A 20,482-nucleotide genomic window follows, 5' to 3' on the forward strand; every position below is an offset into this window, starting at 1 on the left:
TACAAAGCCATTACTTAGTACCAGCAACTACTTACCACTCGATGTCCGTCTTCGGGATGTCTCGCTCAGGGAGAATAACGCTGTTGCTTATTATCGACATCATATTTTTCTTCATTGAGCTCATTGCAGGTAAGTTAATATTCTGTAGTCTTACACTAGGATCCTCCTAAGAGAGAAACTCATAGGTTATGCTGTTGGTTCACTTGCCCTTGTCGCTGACAGCTTCCACATGCTGAAGTTTGTATTCCTTCAACTTATACTGACATGTGGCTAAAGTCCCTCAACAGTGATGTGATAAGCCTTGTGGTTGCTCTTTATGCCATTAAGGTATGATGTTAATCGCTTCAGGTCATTGAATAATTCATAACCTTTCTTTTTTCTTCCAGTTGTCACAACAAAGTGCCAATGATTCTAGATATTCGTATGGGTGGCACAGAGCTGAAATTCTCGCTGCTCTTGTCAATGGGGTTTTCCTCCTTGCGCTGTGCTTCTCTATTACGATGGAAGCCTTGGAGCGTTTCTTCACCACACCAGGTAGGCCGACTCCCTATATACTTCGCAAATATTGTCTCACCATTCGCTCATGCAGAAATTTCCAACCCTCGTCTCATTGTGATTGTAGGGTCCTTTGGTCTGGCATCTAATATTGTTGGCCTCTTCCTCTTTCATGGTCAGTTCAGACGTTATCACCATGCTTACCCCTGCTAAGATATTACCTAGAACATAGTCACGACCATAAGACCTCTTCGACCCCAACACATTCTTCGAGCATCTCTCAGTCAGAACAAGTTGTAGATGATGATATCAGTCCCCCAAGAAAAATATCTGGACGGCCTAGTAGCCATGAGCATGAGCGCTCTGACTCCTATTCCTCGATGTATGGACACCCCATTGCGACGCGTGCGTCCGTCGTGCAAGCTGCTCAGGACATCGCATCCCCTTCTCCGCATACGAGGCGGCTGAGCACTTCCAGCCACGTGTTCGACGAGCGCCTCCCACTGCTCCCATCCGAAACAACCGAAGCACCATCTTCCAAGAGTAACACGGTCCACCATCATGGCCACGCGCATGGCTCTATGAATATGCGCGCCCTGGTATTGCATGTGTTAGGCGATGCCCTGGGAAATGTCGGGGTCATTGCTACTGGCTTGGTCATCTGGCTTACGGAATGGAAATACAAGTTTTACTTCGATCCTGTCATCAGTCTTGTGATCACGGTCATTATCTTTTCGTCTGCCCTGCCATTAGGTATGCGTATTTTCTTACCTGTATCTTTGGCATCAACTCACCTGTCTCAGTCCAGAGCGCGTCTTTCATTCTCCTCCAAGGCGTACCGCCGGCTATATCCCTAGACGAGGTCCGAGAATCCATTCTGAATGTAGATGGGGTTCTTTCCGTGCATGAATTGCATGTGTGGCAACTCTCAGAATCCAAAATCGTCGCCTCGGTACACGTGATGGCATCACGAAACCATGACTTCATGCCTGTTGCAGCAGAAATTAGAAAAGCCCTTCATTATCACGGCATACATTCTAGTACTATTCAACCCGAGTATCATGCTTGCAACCCGAACATGTTTCCAGATGACCACCTGAAGGTGTGTGGCCTGTTTCGATTACAGTTATCCCCATTTGGCTGATCACCCTCAAGACATCCACGGACTCATCGTGTCTGATACTGTGCCCAGCGGATCAAAATTGTGATCCGGTAGAAAATGCTTGCTGCCGTGAGTCCTCCATCTATCTTTCATATCTTCGCTTCCACTTACCCCATGTTGCCAGCTCCGCCCCCACCAGGCGTTTAAAAAACGTTTACCCCATGTGCGCAGCACCAGCACCATGACTATTTATGTGTTTCGAATCCTTGTATATTTTGACATATTACACACGCATTGGAGTGCGCGGAATTGGTTTTGGCGAGTAATGAATGCATCGCCGTGTTAAAGCCAGACGACGAGACGTAATTATGTTGTCGCGAGATAGATTATCATGAAGTTTTGTCTATATACATCAATCACAGCTTTTTACATAACAAACACAGGAAAATTGGTGACAAAGGCAGGGGAGGATCCCAGACGCTGCAAAATGGTTGCACTGGTAGAGGAATTGGACTTTTGCGCCCGGAGATCAGCTGCAAGCCTCCTCGCGACAGCGGCACTTGGTTGGCCGAGTACAAAGCGCTGCTCTTCGCATACTGTTTGCACCGCCCATTCGATATGTAGTGCGGCGGTAAGGGCGGATGAAATGATTGTCACCAGGAGCTGTGTGTTCATACCCTTTTCTGTCGCCTGCTGTTGGTCTATGGCCGTAATAAGGCAGGGGAGAACGTTGTACATAAATATCGGAAGGAGGGGTGGCGCCGATGATAGCTGACGCGGCATGGCTAAAACGAATGTCGCCAGGCGCCTGCACGTTTCCATCTCCCCTAGGCTGGAAGCGACACTGAGTTCTGACCAGAGTAGATCAAGGAATCTAGAGGGTGAAGTGGCGGAGAGACAACGTGTAACGTCAATGCGAGGAGCCTTGTGGCGCCGAGCTAACACGAGTGCCTCGTGGATCTCCTGCTTTGGGAAGTCCATCCATCTGGTGGCAGGGCTGATCTGATGATCCTCCAACGCCTTGCAAGATGCTGTGTCAGATGATTAATTCAGGTAGGAGGAAATGATTACTTCCAGTTTTTTACTCACGGTCTTTGTTGACTCCGAGGGTTTGGAAACACGTGGCTCGTATAACGCTGATATCGAGAACTGGACTCTGGGGAAAAGCTTGGATCCGTCTACTAGATAATAGTCTAAGACAGCTCGGACTACAAAGACGGCGGACGACGACGGGACAACAGGGAGAGCATAAAATAGTTTGTACGATTGCGAGGTGAAAGGGAGCTACCAGCCTGCAGCGAAAACGTGTCGACGATGAATTTATTTGAAACTGATACTTGACTTACGCTCTGTGCCCAATTTCAAACAACATGGCATGGATCACGCCAACGAGTGTCCACTGGAGCAACGGTCCAAGGAAGTATGACATACCGGTCTGCAGCGTGTCGTTGTCAATTCGGTTTTCCTGACGAGCCAGGGCAGCCTGTGAGAATAGTGTGGCGGAGATTTGCAGGAGAATTTGGGGTTTCGTTGTACTACAGGGAAATGAGACACAATTTCTATTGCAAGGGCGGAAACACATTACCGGAGTAAAGCGTCGTCGATCCCTTCGCTATTGCTATCAAAAATTGCCTTGTACCACGTGGCAAATGCAGATTTGTGTTCTGGGCTTAATTCATCCAGCTGATAAATCCTCGAAGTACATCGGAGAAGTTCTGTGCGGTACATCTTTCCGTCTTTGATGATTGGCGATGAGATCTTGACAAAGAATATCAAGGAACAATCGCATTCCGATGACAGAAAACATACCCGGAATTTCGCCAAGACCATCTCTGCAAATAGAACTATATCGCCCAAATGGCTCACTGCAGTCTGTGGATCACCTATGGGTCGTTGTTAGTACGAATGTCGTAAGCTTCCGTGGCGAACATACCAACTGTTTCGCAATCATACCCGGAGATTATCTCCAGTGCATTACAAATCAAGTATGAGATCTTGAGATGCAGTGATAGTATGTCTAAGGCGAAGTCATGGTGGTACAATGTCCGTGTTAGGTGACTCAAGTGCTCAAGATCCAGGGATGTAGAGTGTGACGTAAATCGCTGAAAAGTGCCTGATTAACAGATGTGGATCAATCATGAATGGCCTCGCAACTACTTTCTGGACCACGGCAGCAAAACAGTGGTGGCTGCCAGGTTCTTGGCGAATTTTTTCCAGCAGTAACAAAGTGTCTTCCGGGCTTGAATCTAAAGTGAGCTTTGAATCCAGATAAGTCTGCAGGTCTCGTCATCATCAGCAAGGAAAGTATGGTGAGATAATTTACTTCTATGGAACAGCCATGATCAAAAGCTTCTGACTGTAAACGTGTCCTAGGGTCGTTTACCATCATGGGGTCCATCGAGACCGCAAATGTATACTCAATAATCCCAACGGCCAGAAGTTGTTGAATGAATTCGCGAATAAGTGATCTATGTCTTTAGAATGAGATATTAGCACGGAGGACACAGAATACGGATCAAACATACAATGTATTGTTGTCCTGACCGGAATCGTGTCCTTTGCCTTGCCGGGCGACAACGTCACATTGCGCTAATAAATCGGACCGTTGAGATAACGATAACAACGCAGCATGCATTGCAGCTCGCTGATGGATTCGTACTTCATGCTAAGCCTTCCTGACTTTCAGAAAAAATAATTGCTTACCCAATCTGCCTCTGTTGTTCCATGAGCTTCAAGGGTTTTTTCGAGGGCAAATAGAAGCCGCGGAAGCTATGAATCATGAGTTGGTGGTAAGTTGTACTGATACTCACGGTGGCTCGCGCTAAAGCTTACACGACCAACCACAAATGCTCTCCATAGAGAAAAGGAAGATTCATGATCATCCTTAGCAGAACTTTGAGCGACGCAAGTCAGAGCAGCCACGAGTAGCTGTGTACAAAAGACATTGGGGGCCCATGACGTCCATCGCAATGTGCCCGTCATTATTGCAACAGCTTCTAAATCGCTTCCCGCTCCAAAGTCACAGGTACGGCATGCCATCTGTAAAACATGAGTGGCGCTCAAGTTACAACCATGAAATACATACAAGGCTTTGCAATAATAGACCGCAGGTGACGGTGTCAGTTTCAATATTGGTGCCAAGCACGTCATTTTTTCCCATAGTCAGCTGCATAGTATGTAACATTTGTGCATCTCGGACGGCTTTCGCGTCGTCTCCCATGAGCAAGCTCAGAGATAAAACGAAGCCCTCGAGTACCTGCCGGAGCTCCTGCGAAAGGCGCAACGATTGCAGCACATCATTCGCATCCCCAAGATAAATCATGGCTTGAGCGGCTGTTACCTGCGACATGTCAGTGACACAAGACAGTAGCAGGATCGCGAGTTCAGAAGCTGATATAATAAGGTGATGGAAGTTAGAAGGGGGAAGAGAGTGGGCAATCCGCAAAAGAGCCAGTGCATCTTGTACTTTGGAAAGCACAGAAACCTGGGAGTCCGCCAAGGGGATGATGGATCCTGCAGGTGATAATCCCGATGTGTAATGTGTATTAAGAGTTAAACGGCAAAGCATATCCAGGGTAGACCCATTCTGAAGTTCTGGGTCCCGAGCAGCGCGTATCAATGTGGAGACGAAGACCGCGTTCGAAAGTAATCCGTCACTCAGAGCAAGCTGAAGGTATTCGCGAAGAGTAGGGTCTGCGGGATACAAGCGATAAAGTTCAAGGATAGCGTCTGTTTAATACGTATTCAGTGCGTCAGAGTCTAGATCCTTGGTACGCAGGCCACATACTGCTAATAGTGGTGCTAAAGTCGACACCGACATCCTGTTGCTGTACAAGCAATTTGCATAATCCTAACCACTGAGAAGTTCCAGTACACCATCATAGCATGTGTTACGTGACAGAAACTACTCACCTGTTGCGGAGATACCCCGCATTGATACGAATTCCTCGTCAACTCAGCGAGTGACATGTTACGGATAAGAACTACTGTTGCAGCCCTTTGGTATCTGGTTTGCGTTGATGTTTCACGAGGTTGTTCACCGGGAATACTGTGTTAATGTCGAAATCAACCAGCTGCGTACTTAAGGGTTCACGGACTAATAGTAGTATAAAAGGAATTTGTAGCTGTGGAATCTGGATTATGGGGCGCTTGTAAGTATGCTTTTGGAACTCACGCAATTTCCTGTTTTGGTAACACCGCACGAGTCGTCGCTGACGACACAACGCCCGAGCTTCGAAAGACTCGCCCAATCCTTCACCCTTTCCCTAGAAAACGTTCTTTGTGTAGGACATAGATTTATGATAAAAACGTTACTTGTAGTATGTCAATTATGTTATATTGGCCACAATTCTTCCATACTTACAATATTCACCAACATATCAAGCATTCAACATGCGTTTACTATGGGATGTGTTGCTAATTGTTAAGATATTTCAGAGACATGAGTATCCAATTAATTAGAGTCCAGAAAATACCAAAAAGCGACCACCCAGGCCTGGGTCGGAAGTGCAGACGCCCATGACCGTCATATTAGTATTCGTTCACTCTCTATAATTCAGCTATACTGCAAGACGGAATACTTCATCAAATGGCTAACCTTATCCGGTCTCCAAAGTCGGGTAGCGATTGGACCTTCTACGAACTCATGGCATACAATATATCACCGTCACGGCTCAGCCACCTGAACAGTTTTTTTGTCGAAACCCTGAACCGCTCTTGGCGGGTACAGACTCGTCACTCATTGATTCCGCTGTAGGTGACGAGGATGTCTCAGACGCCACTTTCGAGTATCTCGGCTACCTTGACCTGGCCACCAATGCCAGTCAAGGCAGTTTCCTTAACACATTCGCTCAGGAGACTCTTCGCATACTCGGCTTCATTGAACGTGGCTTGGTTTCCACCACACACCACAGTATCCCACTAACGATCTGTGGCGATAACCGCCGAGTTGCACAAACAGATGTATGTCTATTCGATCAGCGATCGATGATGGTCTTGCTTGTTTTGCAAGACAAAACAGTATTCAATGCATCTCAGCCTGAACCACAAGTCATCGCTGCTGCGATTGCCGCGTATCAGAATAACAACGAGAAAAGGCAGTTCAGATCACTTCCCCCCCTTGATGCCATGACTATTCCATGCATCACTATGGTTGGCACGCGACCCATCTTCTATCTCGTCCCTGTCACTGAAGCGCTCAGCGTTGCGGTTGCGACCGGTCAGTGCCCTGAAGCTCGAACAACGATCGTGAGGTGTGTCACCTCATTAGGGCACAACCATCGAATCAGTCAAGGAATGGAGACACCAGAGTACAGGCGCGTTGCTTTTCAGCGCTTTCTCGCATTCAAAGACCTTGCGAAGGAGTATTGGCAGACCTTCATCGTCTGACTGATGTCGTGCATGTGCCTCTAAAACACTTCGTTCCAATATTTGACCAAGATCCTCCAGTGGCTTTCTGTGATTTTGCAGCCTGCTGTAATAATTTCTTGATCCGACTGGTGTATGTAGCACTAGTTATGTTCACGAAGTCGATGCTGATTATATGTTCCCGACTCTGCCAGAGACACAGAGTCTGCTGACTAGGTGACCCCATTGTCGCCGATACGCTGGCTTTGCACTTTCATGACTTCGGATGGAGTTTTTCATAATGAGGACTTTTTTTTTGCGTGTTCGTTGCACTGCTTGACTCGGGGGAGGAGGGGAAGGAGGGTTGTGTTGTCCAAGAGTAAACATAGTTAACGACTTGAGAAGGTAGAGCATTTATCATTAATTTATGTACCACAAAAAGAACTAGGGAAAGGGCGAAAGACAGCGAGCTCGAGCGTTGTGTCGTCGCACGGTGTTACTGACACAACAGGAAGCCGCGCTAAATCCAGAAGCATCCTGATACTGGCTACACAGAGGTTCAGGAGGGTGCACTTCCGCAACTCGGATAATGTAACGTGTCCAATGGTAATGACGCGAATTGCAAACGACAATGTATAAAAAGTAGATGTATATAGGGGTATCTATATTTCAAAGCTTTATCGAATAACAGTAATAATTTCCTCACTGGACTTTTGCTATCAGCCTTCGGGTCTCCTGTGGTGTAAAACGCAAGATGATGGACAAAACGCGAACGAGATTGGGCTGAGAGAATGGATTATTAGCACAAACATCTTTTTCAGTGTTCTACACTTACTCTCATCTCCTTATGCTCTAAAAACTGTAATATCACGTTTCGAAGGTACTCCAAGTTGATGTCTTCATCACCTTTGGATGGGGTGGGCGATGATGGTCCAGGAGAAGAAGCTCGCGATGGAAGATCAGTGCCGGATGATATCGACGCGCGAGAATCAGTGTTCTCGGTTCGCGAGGTCCAATAACCCACTCCTGGATTGCGCTGACGCTCGAGCAGAGCAGCTGAGTTTTGTACCTTGCGGAGTTCTTCTCTAAGCGTCTGCGAGTGCTATGAGACAAGGGGGGAGTGAAAGCTTGAATGGTCATCACCTTGATGTGACTACGCAACTGCACTTCATGAGCCTTCAGGTTCTCAAGCTGGCTCTTGTAACCTTCGGCTTCTGCTTGAGCGTCTGAGATGCGAAGCTGGAACGACGTCTGTATGGCACCTGTCATAAAGAGTATTCTGGCACATAGTACACGAGCCATACCTCAGCATCGTTCATACGGTCAACCTGTAGCTGAAGTTCCAACGCATGACGCTGGTGATTCTGCACCTCAGCTGTTAGCTTCTCGATCTCACTTTTCAGCACCCCTGTAATGCTCTCTTTCTCTTCCCGTAATTTTGCAGAAGACTGCAGAATCATCTTCAGCTTGTCCGTTTCTCTACCTTTATCGCAGAGCTTGCGACTCCAGTCCGCTTCACTCTCTGTACGCTCCTTCTCTGCAAGTACCAAGTTTCTCTTGATTTCCGCCAATTTGGCCTCGTACTTGGCTTCCATCGTAGAGATGAGCTGCGACACGTCTTCCTGGGGAGCGCCTGGTCCGTGCGGTCGCGTTTCCTGTTCACCTCGAAGATCTGAGATTTCCTCGGCGAGAAGAGTAAGGCGATCCTGTGCCTCCCGAAGCTGGAACTGCAGTTCAGTGTGTTGACTCTGGAGGGTCCCGACGTGATGCTGAGAGGATTCTAATTCGGCCTGCCGAATCTGGAGTTGCTCAAAGGATGTCCTGTTCTCCCTGGAAAGATTATTGACAGACGCTTCCAATGTAGTGATCTGTGACCTCTTAAGAGTTAATTCCGTTGAATGCGACATCTGTATTGCAATTTCTTAGATCATTGGCAAAGTTGCGACCATCTATACGAACCTTCAACGCTGCAATGTCAACTTCAATTTGTGCGCGGGCGGAAGAAAGCTCCTTCTCACTGCGGTCCTTGACAGCAGCTACTTCTTTGTCGAACTGGGCCCTTAAGCCTGTTACCGCTTTCTCTCGCTCTGCATTGACCGCATCGATTTCCGACTGTAACCTTACTCGTTCAGCCCTCTCTTTGTCTCGTTCCAGTTTGTCCTTTTCCTTGGATTCTCCGATTTCCTTCAGCGCATCGTCTCTATCTTTCTCGGCTTTGACAAGCTTCTGACGCACGGTCTTGAGGAGGCTGATTGCCTTAACACGTTTCTCTTCCTCTTCTTTTGCCACTTCTTTTGCTTTGGCAGCCTCAAGTGCAAGTCGCTCAATCTCGGCATTTCGCTTCGCTGTTTCTTCTTCCGCATGAGAAGCTGAAGCTTGGGAGGCTGCAACGAGGGCTTCTGCTTCGTTGAGCTGTTGACGAAGCTTGTGGATCTGGTCCAACTGAGACCTGGTTTCAAGCTTGTGAGTATCTCTGAGCTCCTCGATACGCTCCTCTTGACCTGTTGGAACAAAAGTCAGCATCTTCTTATAGCGACACGGATAATTCATTACGTGTCAGTTTTCCGTTAAGACGCTGCAGTTCATCCTGTGTAAGCTACTCGGATGGATAAGAAGCTAGAACAGGGCAAACATTGTAGCACATCACCTCAGTCTTCATGTTCATGTTAGACAGGTAGTCACGTAGTGCAGTTGCATCATCAGCATCCTCCAAAGGAGTCAATTCCCGAATAACATCATCTACAGCCGACCGTTCTGCCTGAAGTTTTTTAAATGACGTCGACACATCTTGAAAGAGTAAGCATGTACCCAACGTATGGTCCGACCAAGAACGTACCTGAGAACCGTTGTTCCACGAGTTTTTAGACGTTCTTGAAGAGCTTCAACATCAGCTTCGCTGCATTTTGATGAAGGCACAGTAAAAGGGTCTTCTGGAGGTTGCTCCGTCTTTTCGCCATTGCCGTCTGAAGTAAGTACTTCTATTTGAATGGGAACATCGGCGTTGCCATCGATGTCTCCAGAATCCGAGCCGTGAACTTCTGACATATGGGAAGTAGATGCGTCTGTATGAATGGCAACATCGGCGGTGTTCTCGATGTCTCCAGAATCCGAGCCGTGAACTTCTGATACATAGGAAGCAGCTGCGTCTGTATGAATAGGAATATCGGGCTCGCCATCGATGTCTCCAGAATCCGAACCGTGAACTTCTGACGGAAGTGCCGTGTATGTATCAGCGGGAAGATCATTAGGCAGCTGGAGATTTTCTTCTATTCCAGTAGATACCGATACGGGTTTGGGGAGGAGACTATCAGAATATTCTGCGACAGGTGCCTTTTCTGGGCCCAGTGGCAGAGGAGCTAGGGCTAGAGCTTGAGGAACCTCTGTTGTTGAAGTAGCATGAGGGCCCTCTTCACTAGCATCTTGGAGGTGAGTTGCAGCGAGGGGAAATGGCGAAGGATGTGACGGAAGGTCGCTGGGCTGGGTGTCAGATACTTGCGGTGGAGATGCTGCTACTGGAAGTATTACAGGGGAGGCTGGCAGGGGAATTGATGTGGGGGAGAGTGGATGTTGCGTGACCACAACCGCACTCGACGCTGGCGAAGCTCTCGAAGAAATACCAGGCGATGTAGTATTGGATGCATCTCCGACTGAGAATGATGCGCGTAGGCGTTCTTCGAGAGTAAATTTGCGTAGTCCAGGATCGGGCGTACTGTTACTCTTTGGGACAGACGAAGAGACAGGGCTAGAAGATCGCGACAGCGGACTCCCAGGGCGCTGTGATGCAAATGACCTGCGTAGGTTATTCAGTGCAGCGTCCGCAAGTTGATTTGTGGATTGCAACTGTCGTGCAGACTGCACGTCAAGTGGGTCGCTTGTGAAACGGTTATCATCGCCGTTGAGGTCTTGAGACCGACGGGGCTGCGGCTGTGCAAAGCCTTCCACTGCCTGCCGAAATTGTGAAAACATTAGGAATACCAGAAGTTGACCAGAAGTACTCAAACCAGACTGCGGAGGCAGCGGTGGTCGTTGTACTTGGTCCTGGACAATGATCGGTGCTCAGACAAGTCTCCCACGTGAGCGTGCTAAAGTGGATGCCGATGAAAGTACTTGTCCAAATTGTTTCAGCAGCATATTTTAAATTTGAGAGTACAATACGCTATGTAACAATATAATACATGATTTTATGATGAAGATTCATTCGATGGTGTCTCTGCTTCCTTGCCCTTTCCATTCAACTGGGCGACAGATGTAAACGACCCATTTAGTGAAGTTGAACTCGGTAGTGACTCTGCAGCAGATGGCGCTGGTGCTGAGCTAGCCAACTGCCATGAAGGTATTGACGGTCTACTGGCTAATGAGGGTATTGGCATTGAAGGAGAGCTTGTCAGAGGAGCAGACCCGCGACTGAGTAGTAGAGCCTTGAGAGATTTGAGTTCTTGTTGTAGCTCAGAAAGAGACTCCTTCTGAGTCTCTTTGTTCTTCTCAATCATCTGTGTTGAAAAATGAGAAAAGCAAAATGACCAACATCGCTGACTCTACCTTGGGCAGCATCTCTCGGATATTTTCTACTTCGTCACGAATTTCGCGCATCTCGTCCCGCGTCTTTGACTCGCCTTCCCTCATTTCAACTACTACAGACTCAACGTCCTTGGTGACCTTGTCCACTCGTTCATTTTGTTCATACACCGCAGACTTGACGGCTTCGGTCTCTGCCTGAATTTCCTTCAAAAGGGCCTCTGCAGCATCAAACTGTGCTGTCAGGCCATCGCGATCTTGCTCATATGCAGTCGCTGCTGGAGGAATGAGGTGTGGTTGAAGATATTTCTAGAGCTAAGGTAAGAGCAAGAAATACGGAGTGATTCAAGTCGCTTACCTTGAACAGCGAGACGGCACCATACACCACCGACCCTGATATCACAGCAGTTATCTACAGAGCATATGTCACAACTCACGCCACAAAAAGGAGAGCCAAACGACGCACGAAATAATCACGCCAGTCCCATTGTTGGGAAGGATAGCTGGGATAGGTAGCTGGCCCATATGTTGGATATGGTGATTGGAAATGATTCCGAGGCTTTGCCGCAGTCTGGTTCGCCGCCTGCTTCATTGCCTCCTCGATCTCTGGCCCACTGAGACCTTTTGCTTCAAGGAATTGCACACGCTGGGCGATCGGCGCTTGTTGAGTCTAATACACATGATAAGTGTCACACACTTCAAGAAATTTATGACTTGCACACCGTAGAGTCTGAGAGGAACGAAACTGCATTACGGACGAGCTCTTGTCTGTTAGCGTCTGACATGGTACTACTTACTAGTAGTAACAGTTCTGTAAGTGCGGTAACTTGAATACTATGCCGAATAGCCGATTAAGAAATTATGTCAAGTCTACTCCTTACGCTCCGAATTCATTCTCCGATTGTCTCCAATTTTGTGGCAGGACGTTGGACTCACCATCTTTTGCAACAAGTATGTTTAGGTTGGCAGCTCAACGGGGAATAGCGAACAAACTTGCTGGCTCTTCAAGAGGTATATTATACGCTGCGTCATGTTCCCTATATGTCTAATGTTTTCGGGTTGTCAAGCTCTGAGGGCTTCTTCACTGTATGCTCGTTGCCGGTGCTCAACATGGAAGCCAACGTCTGGCCTTTCTCTGCCTTCGGCTGCCAGCTGGGGTATGATCATGCTTGTCGGAGCAAATTTTTTCGTGTCTGAGATATTCTAACAGGCAACCGACGCGGTTATGCTGAAGCCGCTGGCAAATTCTCCCGCGTAAAGCCTCACATGAACATTGGCACCATTGGTAGGGTCACGCCTTTTTTGCCCTCTGACGCGCTTTAACTCAATCTAATCTTTAGGTCACGTTGACCATGGCAAGACAACGTTGACTGCAGCTATCACAAAAGTTCTCTCCGACAAAGGCGCAGCAAAATTCACGGACTACTCGCAGATTGACAAGGCGCCTGAAGAGAAGGCTCGTGGTATCACTATCAACTCAGCGCATGTCGAGTATGAATCTGATGGGCGCCACTATGGGCACATTGACTGTCCTGGTCACGCTGACTGTTTGTCCTTCCTTGCCCACATACGTCCCCAGTTTTACGCAGCTACCTTTCATAGACATCAAGAACATGATTACCGGCGCTGCACAAATGGACGGAGCCATCATTGTCGTGTCGGCAACGGATGGTCAGATGCCTCAGACCCGTGAACATTTACTTCTTGCTCGTCAAGTCGGCATTAAGAAACTGGTCGTTTTTATCAACAAGGTTGACATGATTCAAGACCCAGAGATGCTTGAGCTTGTGGACATGGAGATGCGCGACCTACTGTCGACTTACAACTTCGACGGTGAAAACACTCCCATTATCATGGGTTCAGCATTGGCCGCTTTGGAAGGTCGGGATGACAGCTTAGGGAAGGAGAAGATTCTTAGTCTTGTTCAGGCCTGTGATGAGTGGCTTGACGTTCCCCCTCGTCAGTTTTTTTATATGTGGTTTTTGATTAGGAGAGTTAAAAATTTCTCATAGGTGACCTGGAGAAGCCTTTCTTGATGCCTATCGAAGGTAATATCAAAATTATTGTCTTCAGGGACCAGCTTTGACACATTCAAATTACTTCTCTCAAAGATGTGTTTTCGATTTCTGGTCGTGGCACTGTTGCTACTGGACGAGTGAGTTTCGCGTTAGGAACGTGTACCTATGAGCTCACCTGTTGTACAGGTCGAGCGTGGTATTGCAACTAAGGGTGCTGAGGTCGAGGTCGTTGGCCTTGGCAACACTTTCAAAACCACGTTGACTGGTATCGGTACGATCAATATCAATGCATCATTAAAATCTTGGATTTCTCACGAATTCGCAGAGATGTTCCACAAGGAACTTGACCGAGTATGAAACGTTCTATCTTGCAACGCGCGTCATGTTTATTTTTATCCTTTTTTCAGGGTGAAGCTGGTGACAACATGGGTTGCCTGCTACGCGGTGTCAAGCGGGAACAAGTCCGCCGTGGCCAGGTTATCATTGCTCCAGGCTCGATGAAGGCCGTCAAGAAGTTCCAGGCTCAAATATACGTCCTGACTAAGGATGAAGGTGGCCGCTACACCCCATTCATGAGCAACTATCGTCCTCAACTCTTCCTCCGGACTGCTGATATCACCGTCGCCCTCACTTTCGCCGAGGGTACTCCTGACGCCGAGGAGAAAATGGTATGCACTAGGCCATTTTCTCCTATATTGCTTACACCTTTTTTCTAGGTAATGCCCGGAGATAACGTCGAGATGGTTTGTGAGTTAGTTCACGATGTTGCCGCCGAGGCTGGTTCCCGCTTCACTCTTCGTGAAGGTGGTAAGACAAGTAAGTTCTGATTTCATACGCTCTGCCAGGAACCAGCTAAACAACCACAATACAGTCGGCACTGGCATTGTCACGAAGATCCTGGATTACGCATGAAAAATACTACATTATTATATACTACCCTGTCGTAATTCTTGCTTGTCTTCACTTGCATTGTTGTTACATCCCCCCTCAGCATCATGTTCAAGAGTAGAACAGAACTCATTATGCGCTGCATTTGTCATTTATCTACTTGGCCGCCTTGTAGCCGCTTTTTGAGATTTTACGGGCGGCCACCCCTGAAGTAAACATCGGTTTGACGTCGGTTGTTCGAAGGTTCTAATTAGATTCTAAAGTGCAAAACGAAGATTGTTTGTCTCACACCTGACACCCCCACTTGCATCAGCTACCTTACGCTCGCTCAGCCTCAGTGACTTAATTATGTTCTCTGCAATCAGACAAGCTGCTCGTGTGCGAACGATGCCCTTGACGACTGCGAGGACAAGTCCCTCAAATACCATGCGCATGCCCGGTTGTCGGACTATCGTTAGTGAGTGAAACCCACCACTCTCCGATTGAACCCTCATCTGACAGTCTCGACTAGCAAAAAAGTACACCGAGGAGCACGAAGTCGTTGCTTTTGATGACGAGACTGGATTGGGCGCTGTGTCCATAACGGATCATGCGCAGGAGAGCCTTGGAGATGTTGTGTTTGTGGAGCTTCCTGCTGTAGGCTCGAAAGTTTTAAAAGGCGGTAGGTGCCCGTTTCCAGTGAACAGTGCCAAACAGGTGAACAACGCGCTAATATCCATTGTAGACCAGATTGGTGCAGTTGAGAGCGTCAAGGCAGCCTCGGATATTGTTAAGAGACCATCCATTGCGTTTTAACCCATAGCTCATGAATGTTCGTTTATACAGTATGCACCAGTATCTGGCATAGTCACTGAGGTGAACGAGGTCCTGAATTCTGAACCTGGACTCTTAAACCGCTCTCCCGAGGAAAAAGGTAAGCTTTATTTCTGATTGGGTCACAGCGGCGTCAACATGAGACTTGCAGGTTGGCTGTGCAAAATCAGACTCTCTGCACCCGAGGAAGTGAGTGATTCACACGTTTCTCTAAGGATTCTAATGGCGCCTTATTGTAACAGATGAACGAGCTGCTCACGCTCGAGAGTTACAAAGCGACTTGGGAGGCGTGAATCGTAATACTGAAGGGACGACTATTTGGTCTGCCTGCGGGAGACTAAGTTTGACTAGCGACATAACCCCTGGCCTCAACTGCCATACCTTTGTTATTACTTATATTATCATAGATATTTGGAAATCATCAGCTCTTGCAATGCATTCTATCTCGAGAGCCAGTATGGATTGTCAGAATGAAATGGTAAGATAGCTGATGAAATTCATGATGATGGCTCGTATTTATATTTCTCTCCACGGGCTTCCATACGTTCCTTGGCTTCCCTTAGGGCCCACGTTTGTATGCTGTATAGACCAAATTGACTGATGAACGAGCTGGCTCAGCGAAATAGGACACGCCGCCCACCTTGTGTCAGGCTTGTAGTACAATAATACTGCAGCCATTGCCATTGACCCGAACATCCCTACATACCAGATGTTCTCCCACTCCTCTTTCACTCGCTTTTGTCCTGGTGCAGGGGGCTAAAGCATTCATCCCGTTAGCTCCCCGGATGTCCTGAACAAACGTTATAACATCACCTTTTCGCCAAAAAGCCAACCGCTAGGCTCGTTGAATTGTGGTGGGCCATGGGAAGCAAAACGTCTGCCTGTTATGCGGCGCGGCACTCTCACTTGAAGCGCACGCAAAGATGAGGTCGGTAGCATGAGGAATATTGAAGTTGACCGACTTCACTGTCGAGTCCCTCGGGTAATTTCGAGGTGGATTGATCTAAATAGATGCAAATACAACTCCATACATGGCTACGCCGCCACTGCCACTTGTACAAGGAGTCAGACCATGGAAGGAAGACGGTCGTTCATGCACATGTTCAGAATGCATAGGTTGTAGTTATACTCGAAAAAATTCAATAGACATCACGGTATAAACTTGGTCAAAATGACGTAGCCACAATCTCATGTTACATAGACAAAAGAGTCAAAACAGAAAGCTATCGGGCTGCATACTACCTGCCACACCACACTCACAGTTTCTCTGTCACTGCATGTTAGTATTTGATAATTCCAGGTGTTATCAATAGAACAGACCCAAGTTGGTCGAACGTGTCAGTGTCTTCAAAGACACATCAGGGAATCGCGGGAGAATGCAGCAGGGAAATGTCTCCGGATGACTAAATAACAAGAGGTCAACAGACTACTCTCCGGCACAGATGGAATTCGCAAACACTGTGAAACCAGTGGTGAACTTCGGAACGACCGGGATCTCCATGCCGTGTTCATCAAGGGCCTTGTGGACAGAGAAAAACGCCAAGAAATTTGCGATCACGATCCAGAGTGACGCGTCTACGACATGCCGTCCCCACACTGACCAATTGCTTTCAACGGAGAGCGAAGAAGTGCGAATAGATGCTCACCAAATACGGCGACCCCAACCGAAGCCTAAACGCATAGTATCGCTGTTGAGAGACCCGTCATCTTGGAAAAATCTTTCCGGTTTGAATTCGTCAGGACTGGGGTATTTCGTTGCATCGTGTGTCATTGCCCTAAAAGGTTCGTTATTCGGATATATTAAGGATAAGGGTATTGGGGGCTTTCCATGCGTTTGGAAATACAGCAACACCTAGCAAAGGTCGTCAGCGGCCGTTGTCAGATCAGCATGATACCAACCTTTAGGGATGAAATAGCCATTGTAGACATCACTGGTTGTTGTTGCGTGTGGGACGCCTGCAAAGATTGTCAGAAGATATTTAGAAATGATTTGTATTGGGGACAAACCCATTGGAATCACTGGGTGCCACCTGAGTGTTTCACGCAAAATAGCTTCTACGTAAGGCAACGCTGGTCTATCGTCGAAATTAGGGAGTCTATCTTTGCCAACGACTAGATCGATCTCCGCCTGCGCCTTGGCTTGTACTTCTGGGTTGAGCACCATAGCAAGAAAAAACACGAGTAAGGTGGCAGTGGTCTGAGTCAAGGGCAAACTTATTATGATTAGCAAACGAAGGCCAGGAGAAACTCACCGATTCAGTCGCCGCTGAAGACAAAAAATGAGCATCGAGAAGAAATAAATTTTCAACTTACATACCTGTGAACGCAACAGAAGCAGCCTCCTTAACTGCAGTTGTATTGACGTCGTCCTCTTGACTGCTCCGGTTCAAAGCATCAGCCACCAAGCACGGCCCCATGTCGTTGGCAGACTGTCCGTAGTTCATTAGTTGGATGTACCTCTACTGGCAGGGTGCTTTACCATCCTCTCTTTGACATACTGGAAGGGTATCTCCTTCACATCATGGCCTGCCTGGATACACTTAAGTGATGCTCGCTTAAATGTGGCACCGGGAAACCAGCTAGGTAGCTGTAAAACTAGAACGATTATTGAGTTGCTTACATGCAATCACTGCATGTGCAAACATACGGAAAGGGAATGTTTCCATTAACATCATAGCAGCTGGTGCGAAACCATCGACTATGAGTTCCCCATATCTTGTAATGGCGTGGACGACGTGATCGTCCTTAGCTTTCGCTTCACAGTCATATATTATAGACAGCATGAATGTCAAAGTAAACCTGGTAAAAATCAACTTCAGCGCGAGGCCGAACAAATTGTCGTGACCGACATCTGAAAATGGCTTGGATAATTGCTAGGGTCCTGTAGAAGATTGAACAACATTTTGTGGGCGGAACGGAGTTGCACATCGTGGTGAGCAGGTATGACAGCTTGATGAAATGCCTGATGAAAAATTCGTCGGTGAAGGCGCCACCTGCTTGTAATCAGACACCCATCAATATAACATAGAATACTCCATACCTGTTTCCATATGGCATGAATCCCATGTTAAAATCTGAAGCGAAGCTGACAACATTTCAGGGACCGATGCGGACTAACACTTCAAGATGCAACTCACGCTCCGTAAACAATTGACTGGGGTCTATCTGAATATATGCTGGAACGCCGATCAAAGAGGTCCTTCGCGACCTCCTCAGAATTGACGACCAAGACAGGCTTGTTGAGGAAACGAGCATAAATGATGTCACCTTAGGAACAAAATGAGCTGTCATGAACAGATTCCCGTCACAATGTACAAACCATATGTGGATCGCCAGGCATTGAAGCTCAGCCAAGGCCGAGCGGAATCAACACTAAGAACATTTCCTAGTACTGGAAGTGGGGTAGGACCAGGCGGCAGCGGGGGACGCGAATGATTGAGCGAATATTTTCGACAGTAGCTTAACACAGCTACCACCAAGCCTGATATAGCAAAGTAAAGGTAAAGTCCAGGCCCATTGTCGAGCATCGTTAGATAAGACTGTTGTCCGATGAGTACTCAAAGGTGGAGGTGTATTGAAGTCTAGGTCAACTTGAAATATATATCGCACTGAGCTCAACTGAGCCAAACAATCGGTCTGATCCAGGATGTCAAAGAGGTAGAAGTCCGCTAACTAATTACACGGCCAACTGCCGCAGATCAGATATCTGAAAATTCCGTAGCGAATGCAGCCAAAAAGGAGCGCGAAGCGCTCCTTTTCCTGTGCCGAAGGCACAACGGGCGTGAGCTCGTCTATAAAGTAAGGGAGGAGGGTGTGGGAGAGTCGAGCCTGCGAAAGCTCTCGTCAGGGGGGCCATAATGAGACCGTTTCGGTGACCGGGATATTTCAGATCCATGCGAGTAGACAATGCTGGAAGGTTAAGAACGCTCAAAATTTCTAAGCGTTCTGTGTGTTTGGGCTCGATTAGCAACTTGTGACACAGCCTAGAATTTCTCAATGATCAATACACGAGTTGATTTCGGCTAGAATACGAATTCCAACCTGCGAACCGAGGTCCAGGATAAGGATGGTATCAAACTCATCATGTATTTCGACTATGTTTAGTGATAGAGGACTTCCAAGTGGATTTGACGGAAAGTGACATGGAAATGCACGATCTCTGTTGAACTAGACTGTCGAAATCTTTTGCTGACAAGTTCGGTGGCGAGTCGAAACAACTCCAGAAACAGGATGACAAGCAACATCACCAAAAGTCCGCAAATCAGAAATTGCCTGATTTGGGTTGCGGCTGCGCCACAATGCTTCTTTGAAGTGCCACGTCATGGTCATAAGCGATCGTGCATACAATGTCAAGCTACTAATGCAGTTGTAAGGTGTATGAGAACCTGACAGCGTGTAGCTAATGGTTGCCCCAGATTATCTATCCCAGCTGGAGTATAACGTAATTAAAGTGCGCCGTCACCGTGTTGCCCTCAGCAGACAATAAATTGGATTAAAAAAAGAAAAAAAAAGTTCACACTATGAAGAGTTCCCCTGTACATCAGTGCTCGTGATTTTATGTCAGGATTATCTTTGTTATGGCACAAGAGAGCGGAACCCGCAGCAATGAGTGTCATAGATCTAAGGCACATAGATTTATGGAGCAACAGTAGTATTACTTAGAAAAGGAGCTTTGAAGGAGCTTGAGGATTAACAGGGCTCGCCTTCGGTCAACATGGCGCAAGTTACATGCTCCAAGGTACATTGCAGTGTTTGAGTTCTGGAAATTCCATCAAGAATAGAAGGACAAAGTCTGGTGTCTTTCGGGAGCTGCGCCGCAGATCGCCCCACTTGGATACGTCCTCGTACAAATGCCGCCAATAATGACCTAGCAAAGTCAGCCAGATATGACCGAACCTGTACGGCATAGATCTCTTGGATCGTGCTCTCAGTCGAGAAGCATCCTAGCGTCTGTAAGATCTTCGGATATCATCCAACGAAGAAGTACTCACAAGAGGGGGGTACTCGATATCGCGCCGGGCTAGGTCAAGCTAAGTGAATATTCTGATCTGGGATGACGAAGAACCGACGTCCCAACTCGTGCATGTGAACCCTATCTAATAATTGACAGTCATGTGAACGCTGGGCGTAAAGCATCTAGCTCCCATCGGTGGCACTGCAGATGTAATACCATGATGCCGTTCCAGAGTCCAGACTGCCAACCGGACGGGACTAGCGACCTAAAACGCGCGAACTTAATCTATACATGAGATATCGGATAATCCGCTCACCTTCAGACGTTGGAATGAGCTGTACAAGAGAGTAA

At 47.5% G+C, this 20,482-nt stretch overlaps 10 protein-coding genes across 10 annotated transcripts; 4 read left to right on the plus strand and 6 right to left on the minus strand.

Moving 5' to 3' along the window:
* Positions 1 to 10: 10 nt before the first annotated feature.
* On the plus strand, positions 11 to 2,035 carry DFJ58DRAFT_772781 (cation efflux protein). The gene is made up of 9 exons (XM_041389257.1): positions 11 to 129; positions 186 to 237; positions 288 to 327; positions 387 to 534; positions 590 to 670; positions 721 to 1,248; positions 1,299 to 1,597; positions 1,651 to 1,726; positions 1,782 to 2,035. The coding sequence occupies exons 1-9, from the start codon at positions 42 to 44 to the stop codon at positions 1,802 to 1,804; spliced, it is 1,335 nt and encodes a 444-aa protein (XP_041246893.1). The 5' UTR covers positions 11 to 41; the 3' UTR covers positions 1,805 to 2,035.
* DFJ58DRAFT_202406 (mediator complex subunit Med5-domain-containing protein) lies at positions 1,932 to 5,760 on the minus strand. The gene is made up of 13 exons (XM_041379211.1): positions 5,510 to 5,760; positions 5,385 to 5,454; positions 4,683 to 5,326; positions 4,430 to 4,636; positions 4,301 to 4,366; positions 4,123 to 4,241; positions 3,921 to 4,071; positions 3,755 to 3,871; positions 3,531 to 3,699; positions 3,183 to 3,480; positions 2,944 to 3,132; positions 2,687 to 2,889; positions 1,932 to 2,628 (listed from the first exon to the last, which is right to left on the minus strand). Exons 1-13 carry the CDS (start codon positions 5,564 to 5,566, stop codon positions 2,024 to 2,026), a joined length of 2,895 nt encoding a protein of 964 aa, XP_041246894.1. The 5' UTR covers positions 5,567 to 5,760; the 3' UTR covers positions 1,932 to 2,023.
* Positions 5,761 to 6,139: 379 nt separating this feature from the next.
* DFJ58DRAFT_772784 (uncharacterized protein) lies at positions 6,140 to 7,355 on the plus strand. Its single transcript, XM_041389258.1, has 2 exons — positions 6,140 to 7,097; positions 7,159 to 7,355. The coding sequence occupies exon 1, from the start codon at positions 6,584 to 6,586 to the stop codon at positions 6,983 to 6,985; it is 402 nt and encodes a 133-aa protein (XP_041246895.1). The 5' UTR covers positions 6,140 to 6,583; the 3' UTR covers positions 6,986 to 7,097; positions 7,159 to 7,355.
* Positions 7,356 to 7,380: 25 nt separating this feature from the next.
* Positions 7,381 to 9,974, minus strand: DFJ58DRAFT_772787 (uncharacterized protein). Its single transcript, XM_041389259.1, has 8 exons — positions 9,780 to 9,974; positions 9,591 to 9,730; positions 9,497 to 9,539; positions 8,903 to 9,444; positions 8,248 to 8,850; positions 8,087 to 8,194; positions 7,779 to 8,036; positions 7,381 to 7,726 (listed from the first exon to the last, which is right to left on the minus strand). Exons 2-8 carry the CDS (start codon positions 9,606 to 9,608, stop codon positions 7,646 to 7,648), a joined length of 1,653 nt encoding a protein of 550 aa, XP_041246896.1. The 5' UTR covers positions 9,609 to 9,730; positions 9,780 to 9,974; the 3' UTR covers positions 7,381 to 7,645.
* DFJ58DRAFT_202477 (uncharacterized protein) lies at positions 9,535 to 11,033 on the minus strand. Its single transcript, XM_041379212.1, has 2 exons — positions 9,780 to 11,033; positions 9,535 to 9,730 (listed from the first exon to the last, which is right to left on the minus strand). Exons 1-2 carry the CDS (start codon positions 10,907 to 10,909, stop codon positions 9,712 to 9,714), a joined length of 1,149 nt encoding a protein of 382 aa, XP_041246897.1. The 5' UTR covers positions 10,910 to 11,033; the 3' UTR covers positions 9,535 to 9,711.
* Positions 11,034 to 11,065: 32 nt separating this feature from the next.
* Positions 11,066 to 12,291, minus strand: DFJ58DRAFT_743583 (peroxisomal membrane anchor protein conserved region-domain-containing protein). The gene is made up of 5 exons (XM_041387269.1): positions 12,181 to 12,291; positions 11,925 to 12,128; positions 11,817 to 11,870; positions 11,483 to 11,767; positions 11,066 to 11,433 (listed from the first exon to the last, which is right to left on the minus strand). The coding sequence occupies exons 1-5, from the start codon at positions 12,241 to 12,243 to the stop codon at positions 11,125 to 11,127; spliced, it is 915 nt and encodes a 304-aa protein (XP_041246898.1). The 5' UTR covers positions 12,244 to 12,291; the 3' UTR covers positions 11,066 to 11,124.
* Positions 12,292 to 12,363: 72 nt separating this feature from the next.
* DFJ58DRAFT_772791 (translation elongation factor Tu) lies at positions 12,364 to 14,614 on the plus strand. Its single transcript, XM_041389260.1, has 12 exons — positions 12,364 to 12,469; positions 12,526 to 12,615; positions 12,669 to 12,743; positions 12,799 to 13,005; positions 13,061 to 13,417; positions 13,471 to 13,506; positions 13,570 to 13,613; positions 13,663 to 13,747; positions 13,802 to 13,827; positions 13,884 to 14,144; positions 14,193 to 14,292; positions 14,348 to 14,614. The coding sequence occupies exons 1-12, from the start codon at positions 12,412 to 12,414 to the stop codon at positions 14,386 to 14,388; spliced, it is 1,380 nt and encodes a 459-aa protein (XP_041246899.1). The 5' UTR covers positions 12,364 to 12,411; the 3' UTR covers positions 14,389 to 14,614.
* Positions 14,615 to 15,573, plus strand: DFJ58DRAFT_772793 (glycine cleavage H-protein-domain-containing protein). The gene is made up of 6 exons (XM_041389261.1): positions 14,615 to 14,821; positions 14,876 to 15,025; positions 15,089 to 15,132; positions 15,190 to 15,277; positions 15,329 to 15,366; positions 15,420 to 15,573. The coding sequence occupies exons 1-6, from the start codon at positions 14,713 to 14,715 to the stop codon at positions 15,468 to 15,470; spliced, it is 480 nt and encodes a 159-aa protein (XP_041246900.1). The 5' UTR covers positions 14,615 to 14,712; the 3' UTR covers positions 15,471 to 15,573.
* DFJ58DRAFT_772796 (ESSS subunit of NADH:ubiquinone oxidoreductase) lies at positions 15,574 to 16,237 on the minus strand. The gene is made up of 3 exons (XM_041389262.1): positions 15,991 to 16,237; positions 15,818 to 15,933; positions 15,574 to 15,756 (listed from the first exon to the last, which is right to left on the minus strand). The coding sequence occupies exons 1-3, from the start codon at positions 16,114 to 16,116 to the stop codon at positions 15,675 to 15,677; spliced, it is 324 nt and encodes a 107-aa protein (XP_041246901.1). The 5' UTR covers positions 16,117 to 16,237; the 3' UTR covers positions 15,574 to 15,674.
* A 366-nt stretch (positions 16,238 to 16,603) lies between these two features.
* On the minus strand, positions 16,604 to 18,704 carry DFJ58DRAFT_714962 (cytochrome P450; the record flags this gene model as incomplete). Its single annotated transcript, XM_041384077.1, has 11 exons — positions 16,604 to 16,784; positions 16,824 to 16,952; positions 17,073 to 17,133; positions 17,185 to 17,390; positions 17,491 to 17,548; positions 17,635 to 17,772; positions 17,825 to 17,976; positions 18,027 to 18,170; positions 18,218 to 18,262; positions 18,315 to 18,444; positions 18,497 to 18,704. 11 exons carry the CDS (start codon positions 18,702 to 18,704, stop codon positions 16,604 to 16,606), a joined length of 1,452 nt encoding a protein of 483 aa, XP_041246902.1.
* Between the last annotated feature and the right edge of the window lie 1,778 nt (positions 18,705 to 20,482).

The sequence above is a fragment of the Suillus subalutaceus genome, assembly GCF_016647625.1.
Source record: "Suillus subalutaceus strain FC151 chromosome Unknown DFJ58scaffold_22, whole genome shotgun sequence".
NCBI lineage: Eukaryota > Fungi > Basidiomycota > Agaricomycetes > Boletales > Suillaceae > Suillus > Suillus subalutaceus.

Coding starts and splice junctions, on each gene's coding strand:
- DFJ58DRAFT_772781 (XM_041389257.1), top strand. CDS start 42: ATGTCCGTCTTCGGGATGTCTCGCTCAGGGAGAATAACGCTGTTGCTT. Junction 130..185: donor CTTCATTGAGCTCATTGCAG/GTAAGTTAATAT, acceptor AGAAACTCATAG/GTTATGCTGTTGGTTCACTT. Junction 238..287: donor GACAGCTTCCACATGCTGAA/GTTTGTATTCCT, acceptor GTCCCTCAACAG/TGATGTGATAAGCCTTGTGG.
- DFJ58DRAFT_202406 (XM_041379211.1), bottom strand. CDS start 5,566: ATGTCACTCGCTGAGTTGACGAGGAATTCGTATCAATGCGGGGTATCT. Junction 3,700..3,754: donor TTGCTGCCGTGGTCCAGAAA/GTAGTTGCGAGG, acceptor GGCACTTTTCAG/CGATTTACGTCACACTCTAC. Junction 2,890..2,943: donor TTTGAAATTGGGCACAGAGC/GTAAGTCAAGTA, acceptor TTTTCGCTGCAG/GCTGGTAGCTCCCTTTCACC.
- DFJ58DRAFT_772784 (XM_041389258.1), top strand. CDS start 6,584: ATGATGGTCTTGCTTGTTTTGCAAGACAAAACAGTATTCAATGCATCT.
- DFJ58DRAFT_772787 (XM_041389259.1), bottom strand. Junction 9,445..9,496: donor TCTTAACGGAAAACTGACAC/GTAATGAATTAT, acceptor TTGTTCCAACAG/GTCAAGAGGAGCGTATCGAG. Junction 8,195..8,247: donor ACCGTATGAACGATGCTGAG/GTATGGCTCGTG, acceptor GGTGCCATACAG/ACGTCGTTCCAGCTTCGCAT.
- DFJ58DRAFT_202477 (XM_041379212.1), bottom strand. CDS start 10,909: ATGTTTTCACAATTTCGGCAGGCAGTGGAAGGCTTTGCACAGCCGCAG.
- DFJ58DRAFT_743583 (XM_041387269.1), bottom strand. CDS start 12,243: ATGTCAGACGCTAACAGACAAGAGCTCGTCCGTAATGCAGTTTCGTTC. Junction 11,871..11,924: donor GGGACTGGCGTGATTATTTC/GTGCGTCGTTTG, acceptor TATGCTCTGTAG/ATAACTGCTGTGATATCAGG. Junction 11,434..11,482: donor TCCGAGAGATGCTGCCCAAG/GTAGAGTCAGCG, acceptor TTTTCAACACAG/ATGATTGAGAAGAACAAAGA.
- DFJ58DRAFT_772791 (XM_041389260.1), top strand. CDS start 12,412: ATGTTTAGGTTGGCAGCTCAACGGGGAATAGCGAACAAACTTGCTGGC. Junction 12,616..12,668: donor GCCTTCGGCTGCCAGCTGGG/GTATGATCATGC, acceptor ATATTCTAACAG/GCAACCGACGCGGTTATGCT. Junction 13,418..13,470: donor GTGGCTTGACGTTCCCCCTC/GTCAGTTTTTTT, acceptor AATTTCTCATAG/GTGACCTGGAGAAGCCTTTC.
- DFJ58DRAFT_772793 (XM_041389261.1), top strand. CDS start 14,713: ATGTTCTCTGCAATCAGACAAGCTGCTCGTGTGCGAACGATGCCCTTG. Junction 15,026..15,088: donor CTCGAAAGTTTTAAAAGGCG/GTAGGTGCCCGT, acceptor TATCCATTGTAG/ACCAGATTGGTGCAGTTGAG. Junction 15,367..15,419: donor GACTCTCTGCACCCGAGGAA/GTGAGTGATTCA, acceptor TTATTGTAACAG/ATGAACGAGCTGCTCACGCT.
- DFJ58DRAFT_772796 (XM_041389262.1), bottom strand. CDS start 16,116: ATGCTACCGACCTCATCTTTGCGTGCGCTTCAAGTGAGAGTGCCGCGC. Junction 15,934..15,990: donor GTTGGCTTTTTGGCGAAAAG/GTGATGTTATAA, acceptor TGAATGCTTTAG/CCCCCTGCACCAGGACAAAA. Junction 15,757..15,817: donor TACTACAAGCCTGACACAAG/GTGGGCGGCGTG, acceptor TGGTCTATACAG/CATACAAACGTGGGCCCTAA.